This window comes from Ursus maritimus, unplaced genomic scaffold (assembly GCF_017311325.1).
Source record: "Ursus maritimus isolate PB19 unplaced genomic scaffold, ASM1731132v1 scaffold_2, whole genome shotgun sequence".
Taxonomy (NCBI): Eukaryota; Metazoa; Chordata; class Mammalia; order Carnivora; family Ursidae; genus Ursus; species Ursus maritimus.
In genome coordinates, this window is record NW_024424452.1 from 96,638,721 (window position 1) to 96,660,396 (window position 21,676).

The window sequence follows — 21,676 nt, forward strand, 5'->3', positions numbered from 1 at the left end:
ATTTCAGAGGATGTAAGCCTTGGAGGGGGTGGTGAGTAGAAGGAACAACAGTGTCCAGGATACCCTAAGATATACAGGAGATTGATGGGGGTTTCTCTTCATGTGTGGGATACTTGCTCAGGCCATTTCACTTTTCTGTTGAGGAAAATGGAGGACTTGGGAACACACAGCTGGCCGCCACGTGAACCTCATTCATCAGTCTATCAGAGTTTGTTCTCTCAAAATGGAAGAAGGAGGTCCAGACACAAACACGATCCCCTTTCCTGTCAGGCAGAAATCGGGAGGTGGCATTAGTGAGGCAGAGGGCAAGTGCATGGGGATTGGTAAAGGGCAGGACTCCCTTCAAATGGGGAGAAAGGACCAGGATTTTGGGGTGTGTTGACATTTAATCTAAATACTGCGGACCTGAGGGATTTGCACACGTGGAAGTGTGCAGTGAGGCAACCCGGGGAAATATTTTGCTGTGAGTGACATCCATGTCCAAGGCCCTCACAGTAAAGGAAATGAATTAACTTCAATGGGTGTGTTAAGGATCTCATGAAGGACAGAGTCCTAATGACCACAAAGACAAAATCGTTTTTGATACATACATTTTTACTTGAAAAAATGTGTGCTTTGGGTCCAGAAAAGGAAAACCATCAGCTACAAGACAATCAATAAATCTACAGTCACAAAGCCCTAATTGTGAACAAATTATCCTTTCTAGACATTTATTCCCGTGAATGATGGTGCGAAGGGGACAGTAGAGTTGGTAAGCTGAAGTGATCTGTATTGTATTGAAGGCAGCACATGTTTCTCCCTCTTTTGGGGGAAATTATCGTGGTGACTCTGCAGTATATTTCTTCGCCTTTTCTATCTGTCGTTCCAGTAGTTCAATCTCCAAAGAATATTTATACAGCTCCAGGGCTGTTTTCACATCCGCTGGGTTGGGGAGACACTGCATGATCTTTCTGCCTTTGCCGACATGTTCACAGCTTTCAGGGACCACCTGAAAGAGATGTAGATGCTGGGTGTGGTTGAGTGGCTTCTCTCCAAATCAAGAAAGAGCAGGGTTGAGGGAGGATCTCTTGACAATGACAGGATTTCAGGCTCAGAGCCAAGACCAAGCATAGGACTGCTGGTGAGCAGGAAAACCAGAAAATATCTTGGGTCCCACCACAGACCTTCCCAGAGGGATAAGGACCTGTTCTGAGACAGCTTCTCAGGGGGCCTCTGTGAGGACAGAGGCTGTTTCTGAGACCATCCAGAAATGGAACACAATGTATTATATAGTCTAGAAAAAGACCAGGTATCTGAGACCCACCTCTCACTAAAGGGCATGGTTTTTTCTTGTTCTCCAGTGAGAAAGGAAAGCTTGTCCTACCTGGCCAGAGAGCTTCAAGAAAGAAGAAAATACCTTCAAAGGACTCCGAAATGACTCCTGACAAGTCAGATCTCACCACAGCAGGCTGGGACAGTGCTTGGGCTTGAGGCCCCATTTTTAGGGTGGCTAGCACAGGAGCTTATCTTGAATCGTGCCACTTACCCACTCACACTTGGGCACCCCGGGGTACCAGGTTCTGTCCTCTAAGCAGGTGATACTTTGAGGACCATCCAATTCATAGCCAGAGTCACACTGGATGGTGACATTTGCAGCCTGAAGATATTGATCCTTATTCACAGACAGCTTTGCATGGGCTATTTCTGGTTTTGGACACAGAGCTACAAAGGAAACAGTTTTAAGCAATATGTAAATCTAAGGAAAAAGACATGACAACAGATCTAGGATGATAAGAATTAATTATCATGGGTGCTACCAAGTGTTCTATCTTTTCTTTTGTGTTGGTAACAATAATATTTGTTAACATTTAGTTTGAGCATTGACCACAGTTATAGCTCTGACTCAGGCTAAGCATTTTATGTGATTCAGCTCTGTGAGGTAAGGACTGTTACCTCTCCCATTTTTCTAGGAGACAGTTGAGATACAGACAGGTTAAGAAACTTGTCCGAGGGGCGCCTGGGTAACACAGCGGTTGGGCGTCTGCCTTCGGCTCAGGGCGTGATCCCAGCGTTATGGGATCAAGCCCCACATCAGGCTCCTCCGCTAGGAGCCTGCTTCTTCCTCTCCCACTCCCCCTGCTTGTGTTCCCTCTCTCGCTGGCTGTCTCTATTTCTGCCGAATAAATAAATAAAATCTTTAAGAAAAAAAAAAAGAAAAAGAAACTTGTCTGAGGCCTTTATAATTCTGAAGAACATGACAGGATATAAAATAGCCATGTGACCCCAGGTTCTCAGCTAACAAAGCAAGTATCCCTCATCTCTTGATCCCATCAAGACACTGGGAATGAAATGTTCCCTCCTACCGATTGGCTCCTGTGTATAATGGAGACCGTGGTGGCAAATAATCCCCAGACTTGCGGATGGTAAAATGCTATTAACCTGTTTGCCTGTAAAGGTCAGACCTAAACTTGACTTGTGCTGTCCCCACACACAGCCTGCAGCATGGGTAGGTGGTGCCTTGTGCTAGGCTGTGAGGGAAGTATTTGCCACTTAGTGATGTTTGGAATTAGCCCATGAGCGCTCACATTCATGCTAGAGCACGATTGCATGAAAATTTTGCTACAGGCCATAGATGAAAGGGCCACCTGCAGAATTTTTCTGGAACTATACAGGAAAGTGGGTATAGGGGCTGAATTTTATGACTGGGAGAAAGAGGAAGGAAGGTTGATGTTCATGTATTCCTTTTGTACTGTTTGCATCCTGAACAGAATCATGATTTCAAAGAAATCAAATTGAATCAAATGCTTCCATGCTTTTGTGACAGTTCCAGCCACCCGGCTGCAAAGGGAGCTGGAGTTACCTTTACACTGAGGTGCTGCAGGCGTCCAGTGTGAGGAACTGCAAGAGAGTTTGGCCACTCCGACCAGAGTGTATCCTTCATCGCATTTATATATCACTTCATTTTGTATGAATACACGGAACCCTATGACTTCTTCATGACGTCCATGGGCAACCTCAGGAGGAAAATTGCAATCTTGATGGTGTGAGATAAAAGTGAGAGAGCATGAGCTTGTAGAATGTAAAAAACAACTCATCCCAGAATCTGTGTGTTTTGTAGGAGGCTCCATTCTGTCCTGTCATCTTCTCTGCCCATAGGATCCCTTAGCCAAACCCAAGACCTGGGCTGCCCTCCTGTAAGCCGCAGGCTGAGGAACCATCATGGCCCCATCATTAGACCACTTGGTGGTCATCTCTAATATCTTCCGAAGTATAATAGGAATGGATAAAATTAATACTTTGTTCAACCCCAAGTTGACTTCTCGGCCTATGGGGTGAGACCTGTCACATTCAAGAAGTCAAGTAGAAGCCACGGATCCTGCCCATCCCCATCCCCTTGAAGAAAAGACAGCATTTTAAAAAATATATCATATACCAAGGTGGCAGGGGAAATGGGGAAATTGGTGCCACTCTTAAAGGACTAAACCTCCCTCCCCATTCTATTGTCATTTACACCCTCAGTCTGTCTACAAGAAAAGTTAGGATTATGGGTAATTCCAGTCGACTCTTGAAAACTCAGCAACATTTTCGTTGTCATTTCAGATGTGTTATCTTTGCTAGAATAGATGTTTGTATCTTTGGGTAAGTGGGGGCCACTGGTTTAACACATGTCTTCTTTTCATCCTTATCAGAAAAGAGGGTCAGAAACAGTTTGCATACACACAGAAGGATCAAATCACACATTTTGTCGTTTTAGCCCTGGGGTATGATAATTCACTTGCCCCTGTCATAATAGAGTCTGATGATACTATGATTATGTGGATATCCACATTGACCCAGTATATTAATGGCATCATGCTAATTCTACTGAATGAGCAAGAAGAAACTAGCATGTTGAGATGATAGGGATAGATGATAGATAGATATATAGATAGATAGATAGATAGATAGATAATCCATCTGGGTTTCTGGCACAGACCTTCTATACCCTTGTAAATTCCTAAGTGCCTAGAACACTAAGAACATCTTTTGTTCTATTGAGGCAATATCAGTGGCTCCTGGATTAGAGCTGGCCACCAGAAAGACCAAGCCACGATGCACAGCTTAGAAGCTTAGAAATTTTCAGGCCTGCTCTCCTCTCCAAAGAGAGGAAACAAGTTGGAAACAGTGTTAATAATTGAGCATGCCTATAGTGAGCAAACTTTCATAAAATCTCAGGAGTATATTGTTCAGAGAGCTGCCAGGTGGACAAACACATCCATGTACTAGAGGGTGATGCACCCCAACTCCACAGGGACAGAGGCTCCCGTGCTTGGGACCCTCCCAGACTTCACCTTATGTATCTCTTCATTTGTGTCCCTCATCATATCCTTTAATAAACTGGTAATTATAAGTTAGTGTTCCCCTGAGTTCTGTGAGCCACTCTAGCAAATTAATGGAACTGGACAAGGGGATCGTGGGAACCTACAATCTGCAGCAAGGTGGAACAGACTTTGGTAGTAGCCCAGGGACCTACTACCCACAATTGGCATCTAATGTGGGAGGCAGTTTCAGGAGACTGAGCATTTACCCTGTGGGATCTGCTACTCTCTGCGGTTAGATAGTGCTGGAATTGTGTTAAATTATAGGATTCCCAGCTGGTGTTGTGCAGAATTCTTTGTTGAAAAGAAAAAACAAAACAAAACAAAACTCAGACATTTGGTCACGTGACTTGTTGTGAGTGTTCTGTGTGAGTCGTAAAAGAGACACACAAGAGAATCACAGGAAGTGAAGGGGAAGACTGGGTTTTTCCAACTTCCACGCTGATGCTCCAGATTATACAAGGTAAAGATTCAAGGGTTTGCCATATCAATATAATCTTTAGAGGTCCAGGGTTCAGGGCTTGTTAGGCGATCCCATCTAAACTAATGGGATATGCGCACCACACCACAAAAACGGTTGCGTAACACCAAGTAGAACGTTTTAGACTCTAGAGGCAGTACATTCCATACTTGGGAAAACTATTCCAGTCCATATGCTAGATGATGTAACAGATAGTTGGGTTTAGTGGGGCCCATGTTGGGAAAAGGCTCGACAGCAAGTCCAGTTGCAGTGAAATTGTCCTGTGGCTTGAAACTTATGACCCAGCAAAGCCTAGTTTATCGAAGGTGGCTATAGTCAGAAAGCATGCAAATATCAATGGGACTATCACAGGGTATACCCTTGAGATCCTGAAGCAAGGCCATGCACTGCTGCAGAGAATTATGTGCTGTTTGAGACATAACTCTTGACATGATTTTGGTCCTGATAGAAATTGTGCCTGATACTAGGTCATGAAGTGAGCATGTGCCAAAATCATGATCTTGGTCAATCAGAACCAAGGTATAAGGCCAGGCAGGCAACAAACAATTCGTTATAAAATGGATGTTGTCATCTGGGATTGAGCATGAGCAGGACCAGACGGCACAAGCAGCCTGCACAAATAGGGAGCCTAGAACCTACTGGTGCCCATCCACTGCTGCACAAGTGCCTCTTTAGCTCATGCTTATGGCCATGTGGAGTATCCATTACAACCAACTGACAGGACAGAGGGACGCCAAGCCTCATTCACAGATGTGTATTTTGGGTATGCGTGTGTAAGCTAAAATGGACGGAAGCTTCATGACAGCCTGATCAGGGAAAGAGAGTAGTAAGGAAAAATCTTAGGGGCTCTGCTCATTCACTTTGTTGGACAAAGAAATGAGCTAAGGATAGATTAAAGTAGCCTGGAAAGGCCCAGAATGAATGGGTTGTTTGTCAGCGCCCTTAAGGACAAAGATTGGAAGATGATTAGGCCCAAGGAGATCTGGGGTAGGTAGAAGCAGGTGACTGGACATACGGGAACGACAGGGAGTGCAAGGTTTTGAGTTTGCATGTTAACACCCACAGAGCATCCCCAGCAGAGTAGGCATTAAAACATCAAACAGGAAACAATGTGTCAGCCAGCTGAAGCCAGCCATCTTCCGTCATTGGCCTCACCAGTGCCGTCCCAAGAGGAAGAGGAGCAGAGTGGTGGTGTGGAGGAAGAACAAGCATGGGCACGACAACATGGACTCCCACTTACCAAGGCTGTCACTGGATCTCCAAACTGCCAGCCACAAGGCTAAGTCCCTAATATGACCCCAGCCCTTGAGATAACCACAAAGCCACTTGATAGCAAGTTGACCATATTGCATCCCTTCTGTCTGGAATGGACAAATATGTATTTTGACAGAAATACACAAGTACTCCACGTATGGGTTTGCCTTTCCTGCCTGTGGGACTTCGGTCAGCACTGTTATCTGAAGGTTATAGAGTGTTTCAATAATTGGCATAGAAGTACAGTATGTGCCACTAGAAAACCCGCTCACAGCAAAAGAGGTGTGGTACTGAGACCATGGCCATGGAATGTACTACTCCCATTAAAGACTTCATCACCCAGAACCCATAGACCTGTTTGGATATGGGTATGGCCTGATAAGACACAGTAGAAGTGTCAGTTGAGACGCAATACTGTACAGTGATGAGACTTCACAATATTACTTTACAGTATCTTCTGGAACCCAGCACTCTGAACTGCTTTAGGGCTCCTTTGGGCTCCTTCTTACACACAAGGCAAGAAGAAGCATCACTATCCGGCAGGGGTAATTGTTCTTGATATCAGTAGATGGGGCCATGGAAAAACAATGGGAGAGGTAGGATTGTGCTTAGCACTTAAGTGCTCTTGGTGAGGGAGAGGTAGGCGTTTCCCACTGAGGGAGAGTCTGGAGGAGAACTTAGAGACAGCAGAAGGAAGGAAGGGAAGGAACCTTGAGGAAGAAAGGAAGCAAGTTTCAAAAGATGGGTTCAAACAGATTTGGGTGGGTCTTGAACTGCAGATTAAGGCATATGGACAGAAAGAAGAAAAGCCAAGACAATAAATACCAAGAAACAGAAGGCAATAATTGGAAGGTTCAGCTGATGTATTAGACGTGGCCTATTTTTACTGATTCAGAAAAGTAAAACAAAGCAGGAAGGTCAAGAGAATGGGAATAAACAATGAGGAGGGAAAAGAAAGTTGGAGTAGGGGGTGGGCAATGCTTTTTAACAAATTTATCCACTCCAAAAGTCATGCAGGGTATACAAATTCTTCCTGACTTGAAACCTTCCCTTGATAATCTCCAGCACCTTGATATGAAGAAACATCGAACAAACCGAGGGTTGCTGGAGGGGAGGTTTGTGGGGGGTCGGGTAATTGGGTGATGGGCTCTAAGGAGGGGCACTTGATATTATGAGCACTGGGTGTTATATGCAACTGATGAATCATGAAATTCTACCCCAGAACTAATAATACACTATATGTTAACTAACCTGAATATAAATTTAAAAAAAGAAAAGAAAAAAAAAACATAAAATTCCATAAGCTCTTACGCTCATCACATGTTGGTGTTTTGGGATACCAAGTGCCATCTTCGCGGCATCTAGCTTCAAACTGATATTTCTTATAACACATATAATGAACCGTGTCTCTGTAGAAATAAGCACAGCTATTCACAGAGCTAGTGCTTTTTGAAATGATTTCGCCATTCTCCAGCTCTGGTATTGGGCAGCACAGCTCTAAAAAATAAAAAGTGAGGCTAATGGTTAATAAAATCACTGCAATGAACCTCCTATGGATACTAAACTCATTTCTGCTTTTCAAAGATTTCACCACTGAAGAGAGATTGGGGAAACAGAAAAGGGTACCTGAGACATTTTGGGTCTGCTCTCCCTCTCCCTGATTGCTAACGTACCCCAACCTAGTCATTTCCTTTCAACTAAATAATTTCATTAGGAGCCTGCAAAATGAGACACTGGATGAAACCTGTATGAAAATGTAAATTTTCAGAAATATTCAAAAGCAATGAGAAATAATATCCATGGCTTATGGTTTCATTAGGGTTACATCATTATTAACCTCTCTAATACCTTACACTTCCTCTGTCATAGGAGGAAAAATGTCTTAAGAGTTTATATCCAGGGGCATCTGGGTGGCTCAGTTGTTAAGCGTCTGCCTTCAGCTCTGGGCATAATCCCAAAATCCTGGGATCGAGCCCCATATTGGGCTCCTCCGCTGGGAGCCTGCTTCTTCCTCTCCCACTCCCCCTGCTTGTGTTCCCTCTCTTGCTGGCTGTCTCCTCTCTGTCAAATAAATAAAATCTTAAAAAAAAAAAAGTTTATATCTACCTGACTATTAATGCACAGAAATAAATTTAAATTACTGCATATGGCCAGGATTTTTCTTTTTGATGCCAAATTTAAGAGAAATAGTTACTCAAGTTCTTTCATTTTTAATGTAGTAAGACCTGATAAAAAGATATTTTTTATTCACTAGTAGAAATACTATTAGGTAGAACCTGATATTGCTTGGTGTAAGAGAAAATATCAGAGCAGAATAAAATGCCCTATTCTTCACATCAGGAGCTTGACTGGCACTACAACGGTCTTCTGGGCATAGTCAAACACTCTCACCACTCATTTATTTATGAATTATAATAAAAATCCCCAACATTCACGTTTTCTAAATTATAATATTAATATTTGTGTAATACTGTAGAAAATACTTTTAAATATTTAAGTCATAAGTCCAAATCCACACTGAATCAGATTTTCTGATAACTAGGATAAATATCATTTCACTCTTGCTTTTTAAATGGTTAAATATATCCTTTATTAAATAATTAAATAAATAAAACTATAGTAGGTAACATAAATATAATATTAAAGTAGGTTTTTAAATTCCCAACAAACAAAAGTCCAGGGCCAAATGGGTTCACTAATCACAGGTGAATTCTACCAAACATTTAAAGGAGAGTTAATACCTATTCCTCTCAAACTGTTCCAAAAGTAGAAGAGGAAGGAAAACTTCCAAATTCGTTCTACAAGGTCAGTACTACCTTGATACCAAAATCGGACAAAGACACCACACAAAACTGCAGATAATATTCCTGATGAACAAAGATGCAAAAATCCTCACCCAAATATTAGCTAATTGAATGCAACAATACATTAAAAGGACCATTCAATATGATCAATTGGGGTACATACCAGGGATGGAAGTATGGTTCAATATTTGCAAATCAGTGAATGTAATACATCAAATTAATAAGAGGAAAGGTTTTTAAAAACATGATAATTTCAAAAGAGTGGGAAAAGTATTTGACAAAATACAATATCCGTTCATGACAAAATCTCTCAACAAAGTGGATGTGGAGGAAATATACCTTAACATGATAAAGACCACACATGAAAAACACATAGCTAACATCACACTCAGTGGTGAAAAACTGAAATCTTTTCCTCTAAGATCAGAAACAAGACAAAGATGCCCACTCTTGCCACTTTTATTCAACATAGTACTGGAAGTCCTAGCTGTAGCAATCAGATAAAAAAAAAGAAATAGGGGCGCCTGGGTGGCACAGCGGTTAAGCGTCTGCCTTCGGCTCAGGGCATGATCCCGGCGTTATGGGATCGAGCCCCACACCAGGCTCCTCCGCTGTGAGCCTGCTTCTCCCTCTCCCACTCCCCCTGCTTGTGTTCCCTCTCTCGCTGGCTGTCTCTCTCTCTGTCAAATAAATAAAATCTTTAAAAAAAAAAAAGAAAAAGAAATAAAAGGGATTCAAACTGGTAACAAATAAGTAAAACTGTCACAATTTGCAGATGACATGATACCATTTATAGAAAACCCTAAAGACTGCACCAAAAAACTATTAGAAGTAATAAATTCAAAACTGCTTCAGGATATAAAATTAGTATATAGAAATCTATTGTGTTTCTATATACTAACAATGAGGTAGCAGAAAGAGAAATTAAGAAAAGAACCCATTTACAATTGTACCAAGAAGAATAAAATACCTAGGGGGGCACCTGGGTGGTGCAGTCGTTAAGCATCTGCCTTCAGCTCAGGGCGTGATCCCGGCGTTACAGGATCGAGCCCCACATCAGGCTCTTCCGCTATGAGCCTGCTTCTTCCTCTCCCACTCCCCCTTCTTGTGTTCCCTATCTCGCTGTCTCTATCTCTGTCAAATAAATAAATAAATAAATAAATCTTTTAAAAAAAAAGAAAAGAAAAGAAAAATTATTAAAAAAATAAAAAATATACCTAGGAATAAATTTAACTAAGGAAGTGAAAGACCTCTACTCTGAAAACTATAAGATATTGATGAAAGAAATTGAAGAAGACACACACAAAAAAGGAGACATATACCATGCTCATAGATTGGAAGAATTAGTATTATTTAAATGTCTATATTACCCAAAACAATCTACACATTTAATTCAATCCCTATCAAAATACCAATAACATTTTTCACAGAACTAGAACAAATAATCCTAAAATTTATATGGAACCACAAAGACCTCTAATAGCCAAAGCAATCCTTAGAAAGAACAAAGCTGGAAGTATCACAATCCCAGATTTTAAGACATACTACAAAGCTATAGTAATTAAAACAATATGGTACTAGCACAAAAATAGACACATAGATCAATCGAACAGAATAGTGAGCCCCAAAATAAAGCCATGCTTATACAGTCAAGTAATCAATGACAAAGGAGGCAAGAATATACAATGGGGAAAACACAGTCTTTTTAATAAATGCTATTGGGAAAACTAGACAGCTATGTGCAAAAGAACGAAACCGGACCACTTTCTTACACCATCCACAAAAATAAACTCAAAACGGACTAAAAACCTGAATGTGAGACCCGAAACTATAAAACTCCTAAAAGAAAACACAGGCAGTAATCTCTCGGACATTAGCATCAGCAACATTTTTACGGATCTGTTCCCTCAGGCAAGGGAAGCAAAAGCAAAAATAAACTATTGGGATTACACCAAAATAAAACACTTTTGCACAGTGAAGAAAACCACCAACAAAACATAAAAGCAACTTACTGAATGGGAGAAGATATCTGTAAGCAATATATTCAATAAGGGGTGAATATCCAAAATATATAAAGGACATATCAAACTCAACATTGAAAAATCAAATAAGTCGATTAAAGAATGGGCAGAGAACCTGAAGAGACTTTTTTCTACAGAAAACATACCGGTGGCCAGAGACACATGAAAGGTGCTCAACATCACTCACCATCAGGGAACTGCAAATCAAAACCACAATGAGATCTCACCTCACACCTGTCAGAATGGCTAGTATCATAAAGAAGAGCAATGGCGCGTGTTGGCGAGGATGCAGTACAGAGGGAATCCTTGTGCTCTACCACTGGAAATGTAAATTGGTGCAACCAAGATATGTGGTAACCCAAGTGTCCGTCGATAGATAAATGGATAAAGAAGATGTGGTGCATGTATGTACCTATATATCGAATTGAATATTAGTCATAAAAAATTATGATCTTGCCATTTGCGACACGTGGATGGGCCAAGAAGGCCCATGATTGCTAAGTCAGAGAAAGACAAATACTATATGATTTCACTTATATGTGGAATCTAAAAACCAAACCAAACCAAACAAATAAACAAATAGACTTTTAAATGCAGAGAACAAACAGGTGGTTGCCAGAGGGGAGCAAACTGGAGGGGTAGGTGAAATAGGTGACGGGGATGAAGAGGTACAAACTCCCAGTTATAAAATAAATAAGTCATGGAGATGAAAAGTACAGCATAGGGAATAGAGTCATAATATTGCAAGAACATATGGTGGCAGATGGTGACTACACTTCTTGTGCTGAGCACTGAGTAATGCACGGAATTGTTGAATTATGTTGTATACCTGAAACTAATACAACATTGTATGTCAACTATACTTCAATAATAAGATAAAGAAGAAAAGAAAAAGATGGAGAAAAATAGAAGTAGGTTTTTAAACATGTATAAACATTTATATAGAAAAAATCAGTATGTTAATTACAAGTCACTATTTTGTATTCATTTAGGAAAATCCTCAAAGGCTTGTATTTATTAATACTTTGTTATTTAAGTGGTGGCAATCACTGTTAAATATATCTTAATTCAGAGATTTTGTTAAAACTTTTCATTTTATTGTCCCCAAATGAGTCCAAATAACTGCAGTTGAAGTCCTAATGCGAAATGAACAATCTTCCAATGGGTTGATCTAAACTACCATTTTTCATTACTTGTTCATTTTACACAGTTTTCAAATTCCAATCTGTAGAATAAAGTTCCCTATGTCCCAGGCCTAAGTGTCTTCACTTCTAAAATGGCAAGACTCTGATGTGCAGAAGGAAGCATTTTCTCCCTCTGTTGTCAATCCCGCTGAAGCCCATAAAATTGCGTCCGCCTGTCTCTCAGCGCCTCACGTTCTCTCAAAAGACATACTGAGATTGCAGCAAGTCTCCTTTTTATCCCTCTGAGGCCAGAGTCCTGGGTCAGGGGTCAGGGTCTGTCTCCTAGAGGCAGGTCACGAAATCCAGCTCCTGCAGCCCGCAGCCCCTTGGCTCAAAGATCCGAGACACAAGTCACTTTGCAGCTGGTTGAGTTCATGACTGTTTCGCAGACCTTCCTTCCACCAGGCACGGCGAAGTCGACCGTGGGGAGGAAAGGGCTGTGACGGAGGTCTGACTCTGGTAAGTGCTGCGCCGTATTCTCCGTGCTACTTTCACCAGCGATCAAGCTAATCCTGTACCTGCCTAATGCTTCGCTTCTGTGTCCCTGCCCTGTCCGCATCTCGTTTGATTTTGAAATGGGGTAAGGAAAGTTATAGTTTCTCAGCTCCCCCGAGGCTTTCATGATCCCTTCTGACAATAATACTTCACTCTTCTGTTGAATTATTATAATCCTACATTTATCTTGAAAGATAAAATTGCATTTATTTAAAGAAGAAGAAGAAGAAAAAAAAGCCCAGCACATGCTGGGCATCTGATATACAAAAAGATTTAAAAAGCAGAGACTCACCCTTACATCCTATGTGTGGGGTCCAAGTCAAATTTCTCTGACAAGTCACAGTCGTAGGCGCATCCGAAGCAGGTTCATAGCCGCGATGGCACTTGTACCTCAACACGGTGCCGATGTTATATATTTGCTCTTTGGTTGGCACGTGGTTGTTGTATCTTTCCCAGTAGGCATTTGGGATGTTTGGTAAGTCAGTACAACTATCTGCTCATAAAGAAAGAACAAGGGGAAGAGACACTGCTACGAGGCATGCAGCAGTGATCATCAGCAAACCTGTCCTATCAAAGGATGCCCTGTGTTCACTCAGCCAGCAACTGTCTCGCCCTGGCTAATGCATCAGCCACATCAGAAAACAAGCTAGCACCAAGTTATCGTTATTACTATGAACATAATTTTTCATGATCCACATGAGTTTATAGTTTCAGAGTGTCAGAATCACAGTTAGTCTATATAATATTTTTGTGGATCTTGGAAAAAGGCATTGCCCCCCTGCCAACAGGACACTTCACTATTTATCTTTCAAACCAATTATCATAATGGGATGATTTTGTTAGAACAAAGCAAGTTTCCTACTAACTGCAAGAAAATTGTTGAAACAAATACACTAATCCACCATGTCTACAATGTTAATGTCTCCCTTTAGGGTTGAAGTGGCCACAACCTGCACAACTGTATATGGCAGTCTTTTGTGATTATATAAGACCTTGCCCAGTGTACTGTAATCTTTCTTTTTTCCAACAACTAGAAAAAAATAAAGACAATTATTGACCCAAATTTAAATTTTTACTGCGGTTCAAGGGGGTTTAGGCATACAAATATGCCCCCACCAATATTTCTGGGTAATTTAGATGCCAAACTTTGAAATCCCTCCATGGTCCATACTTACTGAGCTCACAAATGGGAGGAGGAGGATCCCAGTCATTATCTTCTCCACAGTGGATTAAACTGCTTCCTTTGAGAATAAAACCTTCCTCGCAGTCAAATATCATGGAGTTTTGGTAAGTATAGATGGTTCTAAATCCAGAGATTGCTTTTCCATTTTTAACCTCTGGCTTAGGACAGATGACTTCTAAAGAATCGCAAGAAACGATGAGTGGGTTGTAAAAGAGAAATTGCAATAAGGCTATTACTTGCTGTTGCTAATACAGTTTCAACCATGACACAAAAGCCTACTATGGTGTACGTCAAGTAGATACAAGGAAAACATTTTAAAGTGAATATAATTCTAGCTTTCAAAAGCCTCAGTAAAATGAGGTCCCATCGTATCGGTTCTGTTATGATATGATTGTGAATATCTCCCAGCTTACTCAAGAAAAACCAGCCATTTATAACGTGAAGAAACATATTCCTCAAAGTCCTCATAACCCTCCCCTTACGGTGGCCTACTTTCCTGCATGATTTCAGTGTGGGTCAGTGGCCAATGGTAATGATATGGTGGTCATGAGGAAGAGGCAGCCAGGCATCCAAGATCTGTGGTCTCACAACAAAGAACAAACCAGCCCCACCACCCAAACCCACAGCAGTCAGTCATCCTGACCCCATGTCAGTCCTGCCACCTTGATGACTCATGGCTATGGCGGAAGCGACCTTCGCCACTTGGCTGGATGGTTGCAACAGGTGCCTATGGGTTGAGTTTTGTCCCACTTCCTTTATTGTCCCTTCTGTAGACAATCTTATCTTTCTGAAATGCAACACATTCTACTTCTCTTTGAAAAGCCTTTCAAATGTTTCCCTTTCACCTTCGCTCTGAACTCCTCAGAGGGACACGTGAGGCTCTTTGTAACCTGGCTCTGCTCACGTTCCGTCCTCAGTCTCTGCCATTTCCACCTCTTGCTGTCTGGACCCTGACATTTTGAATTGCTTGCAGTATCATGCTTTTTCATCCCCTGATTTGACTGTGTTCTGTGGTGAGTCAGAATATTAAGTGATACCGTGTAGGCACTTAGTTGCAAAGGAAGGTGCCTCAGATTAACCAACTAACAACACACAGATCTTCTGATTTTTTTTTCTTTGTCCTGTAGGCACTTGTGGTGAACATTATAAGGGCTAACCAATATTTCCACTTCCTCTCCCTGAACAGACAAAAGGCAATAGTCCTCAGTTCCTTCCAGGTAGGGTCTACACATTACTAGTTTGGGACAAAAGACTGTAAAGTGACATGTGGTCACTTCAGACCAACACTCTTTTAAAGAGCCAGGGCATCCTTTACTTTTCTCTCTTCACCTACTGAACGGATTCTGAAAGCGCATTTTGATGTGGAAGTACCACAAGATCAAAGCAACCTGGATTGCTAGGCGTGTTGCTAAATTTACACCTAGACTACACCTAGCTTAGAGAGTCCCCAGGACGTGCAGCAGGCTCGGTATGAATGAAAATCAACTTTTACTTTGCAAAGCCAATGAGATATTGGTGCTGTTTGTTACTGCACACTGAGACATCGTACATAAATATCAGTTGAACCAATAAACGACTGCATCCTTGCAATGATTAGTCTTGGAATCATTCTCTTTCCCCCACCAAATTCACCTTCTTCTTTTCAACAAACCATTCAAACCAAAGTTCATCACTGTGACTTACTTTTGCAAGTAGGAGGACTTGGCCTCCAGACACCTATTGTGTTATTTTCCACTGTGCAAGAAATGGAGGCTTTGCCTATCATTGAGAAGTTGGGGTCACATCTGTAGGTGACAGAAGAGCCATATGTGTAGAAATCTTCATCTTCACCATTGTGCTTCCCATTGCTGATGTCTGGAGGAGGCTCGCATTTAGCAACTGGGGGTGAGTGAGGAAGAAGAAATAATCAGGAAATGTATCTTTGCAAACCTAGCATTCATGATGCAAATTCTAATGGACGGTACAAGAAGCAGCAAAGATGCACAAGAGTTTTCTTTTCTAACATGGCTTAGGTTTGTAGTCAAGCCAGAAAAAGTCTTTACTTACTTACACATAGTGGGAGAGGTTCACTCCAATCAACTCCTTTATCTTGGATCTCACAATAACTAGTGGCTGCGCCAATTAAAATATATCTGAATGAGATAGGATCAAAGAGTTCAATGAAATTCTTCTTACCTTAAATTAAGTCGGATAAAGGGGTCTGAACAAACAAACTGGGTACTCAATAGTAAAAATGAAGAAATAATGTTTTCCAGATAACACTTCCCATTGAGCCTTCCATTCAGTAAAACTTCATCACTGCAATGACATGTGTGTGTTTGTTCATTCGTTCTTTGATTCTGGAATCTATTATTGGGCATCAACTGTATCGGGCATGGCATTCATCCAGAGCTCAACCAGGACAATGTAGGGTAAAAGACCCTTTTGAATCTGTTCTGCAATTTTGTCTAGATGACAGTATCAGCCAGGTTACTGGCCTCAAACTCTCAGGCCCTTCTGACTTCCGGGTGCTTACCCTCTCCAATACACCATTAACTGTCCCACTCACGATCCCCATTTTTTATGGCTCTTGACAAGTTCTAAGCTTTCTTCAGTTTGTCTTGCTACCCTCTGTGTATTATGGTAACAGAAAGAAAAAGCATTGTCAGTATGTCTTAAAATGGTACTATTATCAAGGAATAAACGTACACTGTGGTTGAACACTAATGGAAATGTGACCTTTTGCAAACTAGAGCCCCTGGGACTTATTTAATTCTAACTCAAAGAAAAATTAATCTTTTAATAAGATAAAAGACAGTGAGAATTAAGCATTTCTTTCTTTTGGAATTTCTTGGAAATATAAGTTTTCTAAGCTACCCAGGAAACCAAGGGAAAAGTATGGTTTCGAGTTATTCCAGTAGGAACACTTCAGCATTCCAACAGCACTTTCCTTCTGAATCTTCTCACTTTCCCTCTCAGGAGCCATACAGGATAAGGAATAAATAAGGATACGCATGCAAAAATCAAACAAAAGGAAACAACAACATTAGAGGAAAATGTTAAACACAGGGGACAAGCAAAGGAGAATCAACACATACTTAGTTGGAGAACGTGAAGGAGGAACACAAAACAGAACAAAATAGCTATTTTAAAAATATATTTCAAGTAAGTATTGCAGAAATAAAATAATACTTAATCTACATTTTAAAAGAGCAGCACATAGCAACAAAATGTTGAAGTATATGGTCCATATCAAAATAACTAAAGATTGTTCTGAGTTAAAGTCACTTGAAATAGACAAAGGAAGGCACTCTGACTTCTCCTTTTCTTCCAGAAAGCAGGAGATAAAACTCTCGTGTGAAAAATGCTTTCCCCATAACAGGAGGGAAAGAATGATCTTGCCACGAGAGATGGGGAGGTGAAGCCAGGAGAGATCTGTACAAATTGACCTTGTCAAAAAATAACCCTTATCTTCCTACAGCTTTTCATGGATTTGTGTTGCTTTTCCACAATTGCCACTTTTTGTTCTGCCTAGTATATACAACTGAGGCCTCACCACTTTTTGAGTCTTCATTTTCCTGTGAAGTCTCCCAAGGACGTCGAAAAAATAAAATTTGTATGCTCTTCTCCTGCTAATCTGTCTTATGCCAACTTAATTCGCTAGCCCAGTCAGAGACCCTCACAGGGTAGAGGAAAAGTTTGGGGAAGAGTTTCTTCAAAAATTAAGTTAAATACTAATCCAGTACTGATTTAAAAATATGCCTAACTTTAAATTTTATATAGAAAAATGAAAAAGTATTGTCAGGAAATTTTTTTAAAAAAGCAATAAGGCAGGACTACTCAGATAGGCTATTAAAATATATTATAAAGCCTTGAGAATACATCATTGTGAAATGTGGATATGAATATGTAGGCAAAACAATGGCATTGAGCAGAAACATATGCAGATACATACAAGATACATGCGAGAATTTAATATAGTGTTAAAAAGCACTCTCAAATCAGTAAACTAAAGAGGGACTTTTGGGATAACAGGAAAGTCATATGGGAAAATATAACCTAGGATATGTATCTTGCACTGTGTATCGTATATTGTCTCCAAATGGATCAAAGCTTAAGCATTAAAAAATATGAAAACATAAAAGTAGCAGAGGAAATCTAGGCAAAGAGTTTAAAATCTTGTGTTGGAGAGGGTTTTTAATGAAGACCTAAGATCCAGAAGCCATTTTAAAAAGAAAGTTTGATAAATTTGAAGCATTAAGACAATTTTTCCTTAAGAGGAAAAAAATTGTATCAATAGCCAAGTCAAAAGGAAAATAATATACCGGGCGGGGGGGGGAGTTGCAGCTCCTATCAGAAACAAGGTCTAAATCCTAATATGCGTAGGTTCATGTGTATATATCATGTGTGTGTGTATGTGTGTGTATGTGTGTGTATACACACACATATACATATATATATATATATGTTCATGTATGTAGGTATCCGTCCTAGAAAATAAGAATAAAAATTTCAAAAAATTAATTTAAAAAAATAGGCAAAGGATATGCCAAATAGTTCACAAATCAATACAAATCTCTCTTGAACACGTAAAAATATGCTCAATCTCACTCATAATAAGAGAAATATACATTGAAACTGTAGTAAGATTTCATTTTTACCTCTTAAATTGGAATATTTTCAAAAATTTCACAAGTTTTCAAAAGATTGACAACACAGTTGGAAAGCCTATGAAGAGACAGACATTTACATACTCTGCAAAACATTGTAACCTCTAAGGACAGCAATTAGGCAACATCTTTCAAATTTTCAAATATGTTTACTCTGACCCAGAAATCCCACTCTGGAAATTTACCCTACAGTTATGATTACATCTGTACAAAATTATGTATGTACAAAGTGATATATCAGAGCACTGTTCAGAATAGCAAAACAGTGAAAATATCCACGGATCTATCAAAGGATTGTTACTCTATGATACATCACACAATAACATTCTATGAAGTTGTAAAGGCAAATCCATGAGGAGCTTCTATGCACAAACATGGAACTATGTTCTATACATACTGATGAGTAAAAAAATAAAGCAGGATTCAAAGCTCCCTTTGCTATTGGAAAGGTGTAAAATAAAAATATATACTAATTTTCAGCTTGTATTTGTAAAAGTAAACATGAGAAAGATACATAAGAAACCAATACAAATGTGGATCCCTGTTTAAGGACACAAAAAAATAGGGTGGATGGCAAGAGGGTAGAAGTGAGAATTCTCAGTGTATGTGATTTTACATCATTTTTACTTTTGAAATAGATCAGCTATTTATTAAAATTAATGTAAAAGAACTGTTTCTAGATTGTTTCACACTCACCCTTCTGAACAAACAAATTCTATGTGTGATCCAAAGAAGTGATCTGTCTTAGCTATGACTTTCCCATTTTGTAATTCTCCTGGGTTTCTGCATCGTTTCTCTGACAGAAAAATTAAAATGATGATTAGTGATTCCGAGCACTCACAGATAAGGCATTAGAAGACTGATTGATTAGCTTTGACCTGTGCTTCCAGAAAGATCCAGAGGTTGAGATCCAAACTTATTTCTTATCCCAATTCACTAAATTTTTACTTTGGAGGATAAATGACAAAATTTGATCTCCTATTTTTCTGGTACATTTCACCAATAGAGAAAAATACTCAGGTAAATCACTATGGTTGATAGAGTCCGTGGTCCAGGATAGTTGCTGATCAGGGAGCTAGCTCCTTTCTAGATCTGTGGCACGTACTTTGTATGTAGGCCACTCAAAATGCATGTGCTTGCAATAGAGAGTGTAGATACCCTCAGTGTTGGAAGAATATTACAGAATTTATTCCCAGCTATAAGTGAATCACAGAATCTTCTTCCAAACACAGCAGGTATTTGGTTGAGGTTTCTTTGGAAACCGCATTACCTCTCTCTAGTTACATAACTTTTTATGACTTTGTAAAGAAGGAATCTGGTTTTCAAAATATTAAAATTGAATTTGTAGTTCACTTCAGAAAGAAGTGTTGACTGAATTACAGTGTAAAGGATAAGCTTATTTTTCACTGCGACTAGGCAGTTCGTAATTCCTGTTTTATTTGGTTTTTTGTTTATGCTTTTCAAAAAGTAGCAAACGCATGTACCTTGAAATCAGTGACTTGACAACTGGATGGTTTCTTAGGGACCGAAGATTCTCATTTGCACTCAGAAAACTTAATTCCTGAGACAAACTTGCAAAGAAGGGAAAAGCACAAATAAGAAAAATAAGTGTTCATACTTACTGGTACAGAATTCGTTGTATCTCCATGTGTTACGTTGACAGGTAACAAAGGTATTTAAAAAATTAACCTTACTGAAGCCAGGACGGCAGGCGTATTTCAGGACAGTTCCAGTGTTGAAGTATGTCTCATTCAACACAGTTGTTAGAGAAGCAAAGTATAAATTTGGTGGGGGACCACAACCTCCTGGACACCAAAATGACAAAGTTATAGCTTGAAACCAGCATCTTAATATTTCATTAGTCTGATTTTTGGAACAAGGACCATTCTTTTCTCTTCTAATCAAGAAAAATAATAACTCTTTTGTCCCCATTGTTCAACAAATCCAGTGAGTGATGAGTAATACACACTTGCTGATAAATGAAAATGATAGAAGGCAGAATCCTTTTCCCCTTTTCATCCCCTTTCTACTGTTTATGAGATAGTTTATCTAAAGGATGGCAGATATGATTCCATCCCCCCACCAGATTCCTCATATCTGCTGACTCAGTGATATCTGAGCAAAGCCAGCAGTTCCTACAATTTTCCTCAACAGAAACATAGTATTGCAACACTAATACCCTTATGCAAGATGGCTTTTCTCAGGAAAGGGAAGCCAGGTGGCTGGGAGATGGATAAGAACCACACTCTTAATTTGCACCTTTCTGTACCTGTCAGATTTTGAATGATGCAAAGGAAGAAGCATGGAGTCCTTGAAACATAAAAATATTAATCCTGCTTTCCTTGCAAGAATGAAATAGGGGACCAATTTACCTTTCAGGAGCCCTAGGAGAAGTCTATACCTATTTCTCCTCTCTATTCTGGATAGACCCAGAGGCAGTGAAAATTTTTCAGTCGGGCTGATAGATCACACAGACTTGTTTCAAGTCATGGTTGGGAGACAAATTGTTTTGGAAAATTCCTGGAGGAGAAATGCTAGGGGGAGGTGTCTAGAAAACAGCCTCTTCTATGGATAAAACAAATTCCCCGTAAATCCCAAATAATTCCAAATTCCAAATTCCTGGTCAAATCAACCCTTGTTGCTGAAGGTGGCTTTCTGCTAAAAGCTGAATCATCTGTTAGTGTTAAGAGCAAATGAGCGGATGATCTTGAATGTTTGTTGCCAACCTGAACTTATCTCTTTAGTACTCACCAAGAACAGTAGCCATTAGAGCAGCAACCAAGGTCATTTGGAACAGAGCTGGATGAGAGACTCCCCACAGACTAGAGAAGGGCTGGGCTGCCATTTTCTCTTTTCTATGAAGGATCCCGTTTGGAGCTCTGGGGTGCATGACCTGATGATTCTCCCACATTTTTCTGCCAAAAAAACTCAACTTAATAAGCAGTCATTGAATTCCTAGTTGTCATTAAGCACTAGGTTAAATACTATGGGGAAATTATGGCCTTCAGTAGAAGAAAACACATGCACACAAATGTTACGATATGACACAGGGAGGGTTAGCCTCCACTCAGAGGAGAGATGGGGAGGTGGTTGCTAAGAAGGGGCAGCTTATAGAAATGTCCAAGTGGGATATGAGGGTCAGGTTTAGGGATTTATAGATGCTACTCTTTAGGGAATAAAGAACCACTGTTTTTCATTTTGGATTTTGTTTCCCCTTTGTTTACTTTTAACTAAAGAGTGATTCATTCTTGTGCTTATTTATTTATTT

The 21,676-nt window shown here is 40.0% G+C and overlaps 1 protein-coding gene across 1 annotated transcript; it reads right to left on the bottom strand.

Annotated features, from left to right (window-relative positions):
• Positions 1 to 576: 576 nt before the first annotated feature.
• On the bottom strand, positions 577 to 21,313 carry LOC103657663 (C4b-binding protein alpha chain). Its single transcript, XM_008685065.2, has 11 exons — positions 21,160 to 21,313; positions 20,031 to 20,213; positions 19,105 to 19,204; positions 15,806 to 15,891; positions 15,443 to 15,637; positions 13,752 to 13,934; positions 12,869 to 13,069; positions 7,384 to 7,569; positions 2,840 to 3,013; positions 1,526 to 1,701; positions 577 to 988 (listed from the first exon to the last, which is right to left on the bottom strand). Exons 1-11 carry the CDS (start codon positions 21,296 to 21,298, stop codon positions 815 to 817), a joined length of 1,797 nt encoding a protein of 598 aa, XP_008683287.2. The 5' UTR covers positions 21,299 to 21,313; the 3' UTR covers positions 577 to 814.
• Positions 21,314 to 21,676: the final 363 nt, after the last annotated feature.

What these genes read in the sequence shown, in the direction of transcription:
- LOC103657663 (XM_008685065.2), bottom strand. Translation starts at nt 21,298, where the DNA reads ATGCACCCCAGAGCTCCAAACGGGATCCTTCATAGAAAAGAGAAAATG. An exon ending in TCTAATGGCTACTGTTCTTG is followed by an intron (nt 20,214 to 21,159) that starts GTGAGTACTAAA and finishes TTTGGTGTCCAG; the next exon opens with GAGGTTGTGGTCCCCCACCA. An exon ending in TCCTCCCATTTGTGAGCTCA is followed by an intron (nt 13,070 to 13,751) that starts GTAAGTATGGAC and finishes CTTTATGAGCAG; the next exon opens with ATAGTTGTACTGACTTACCA.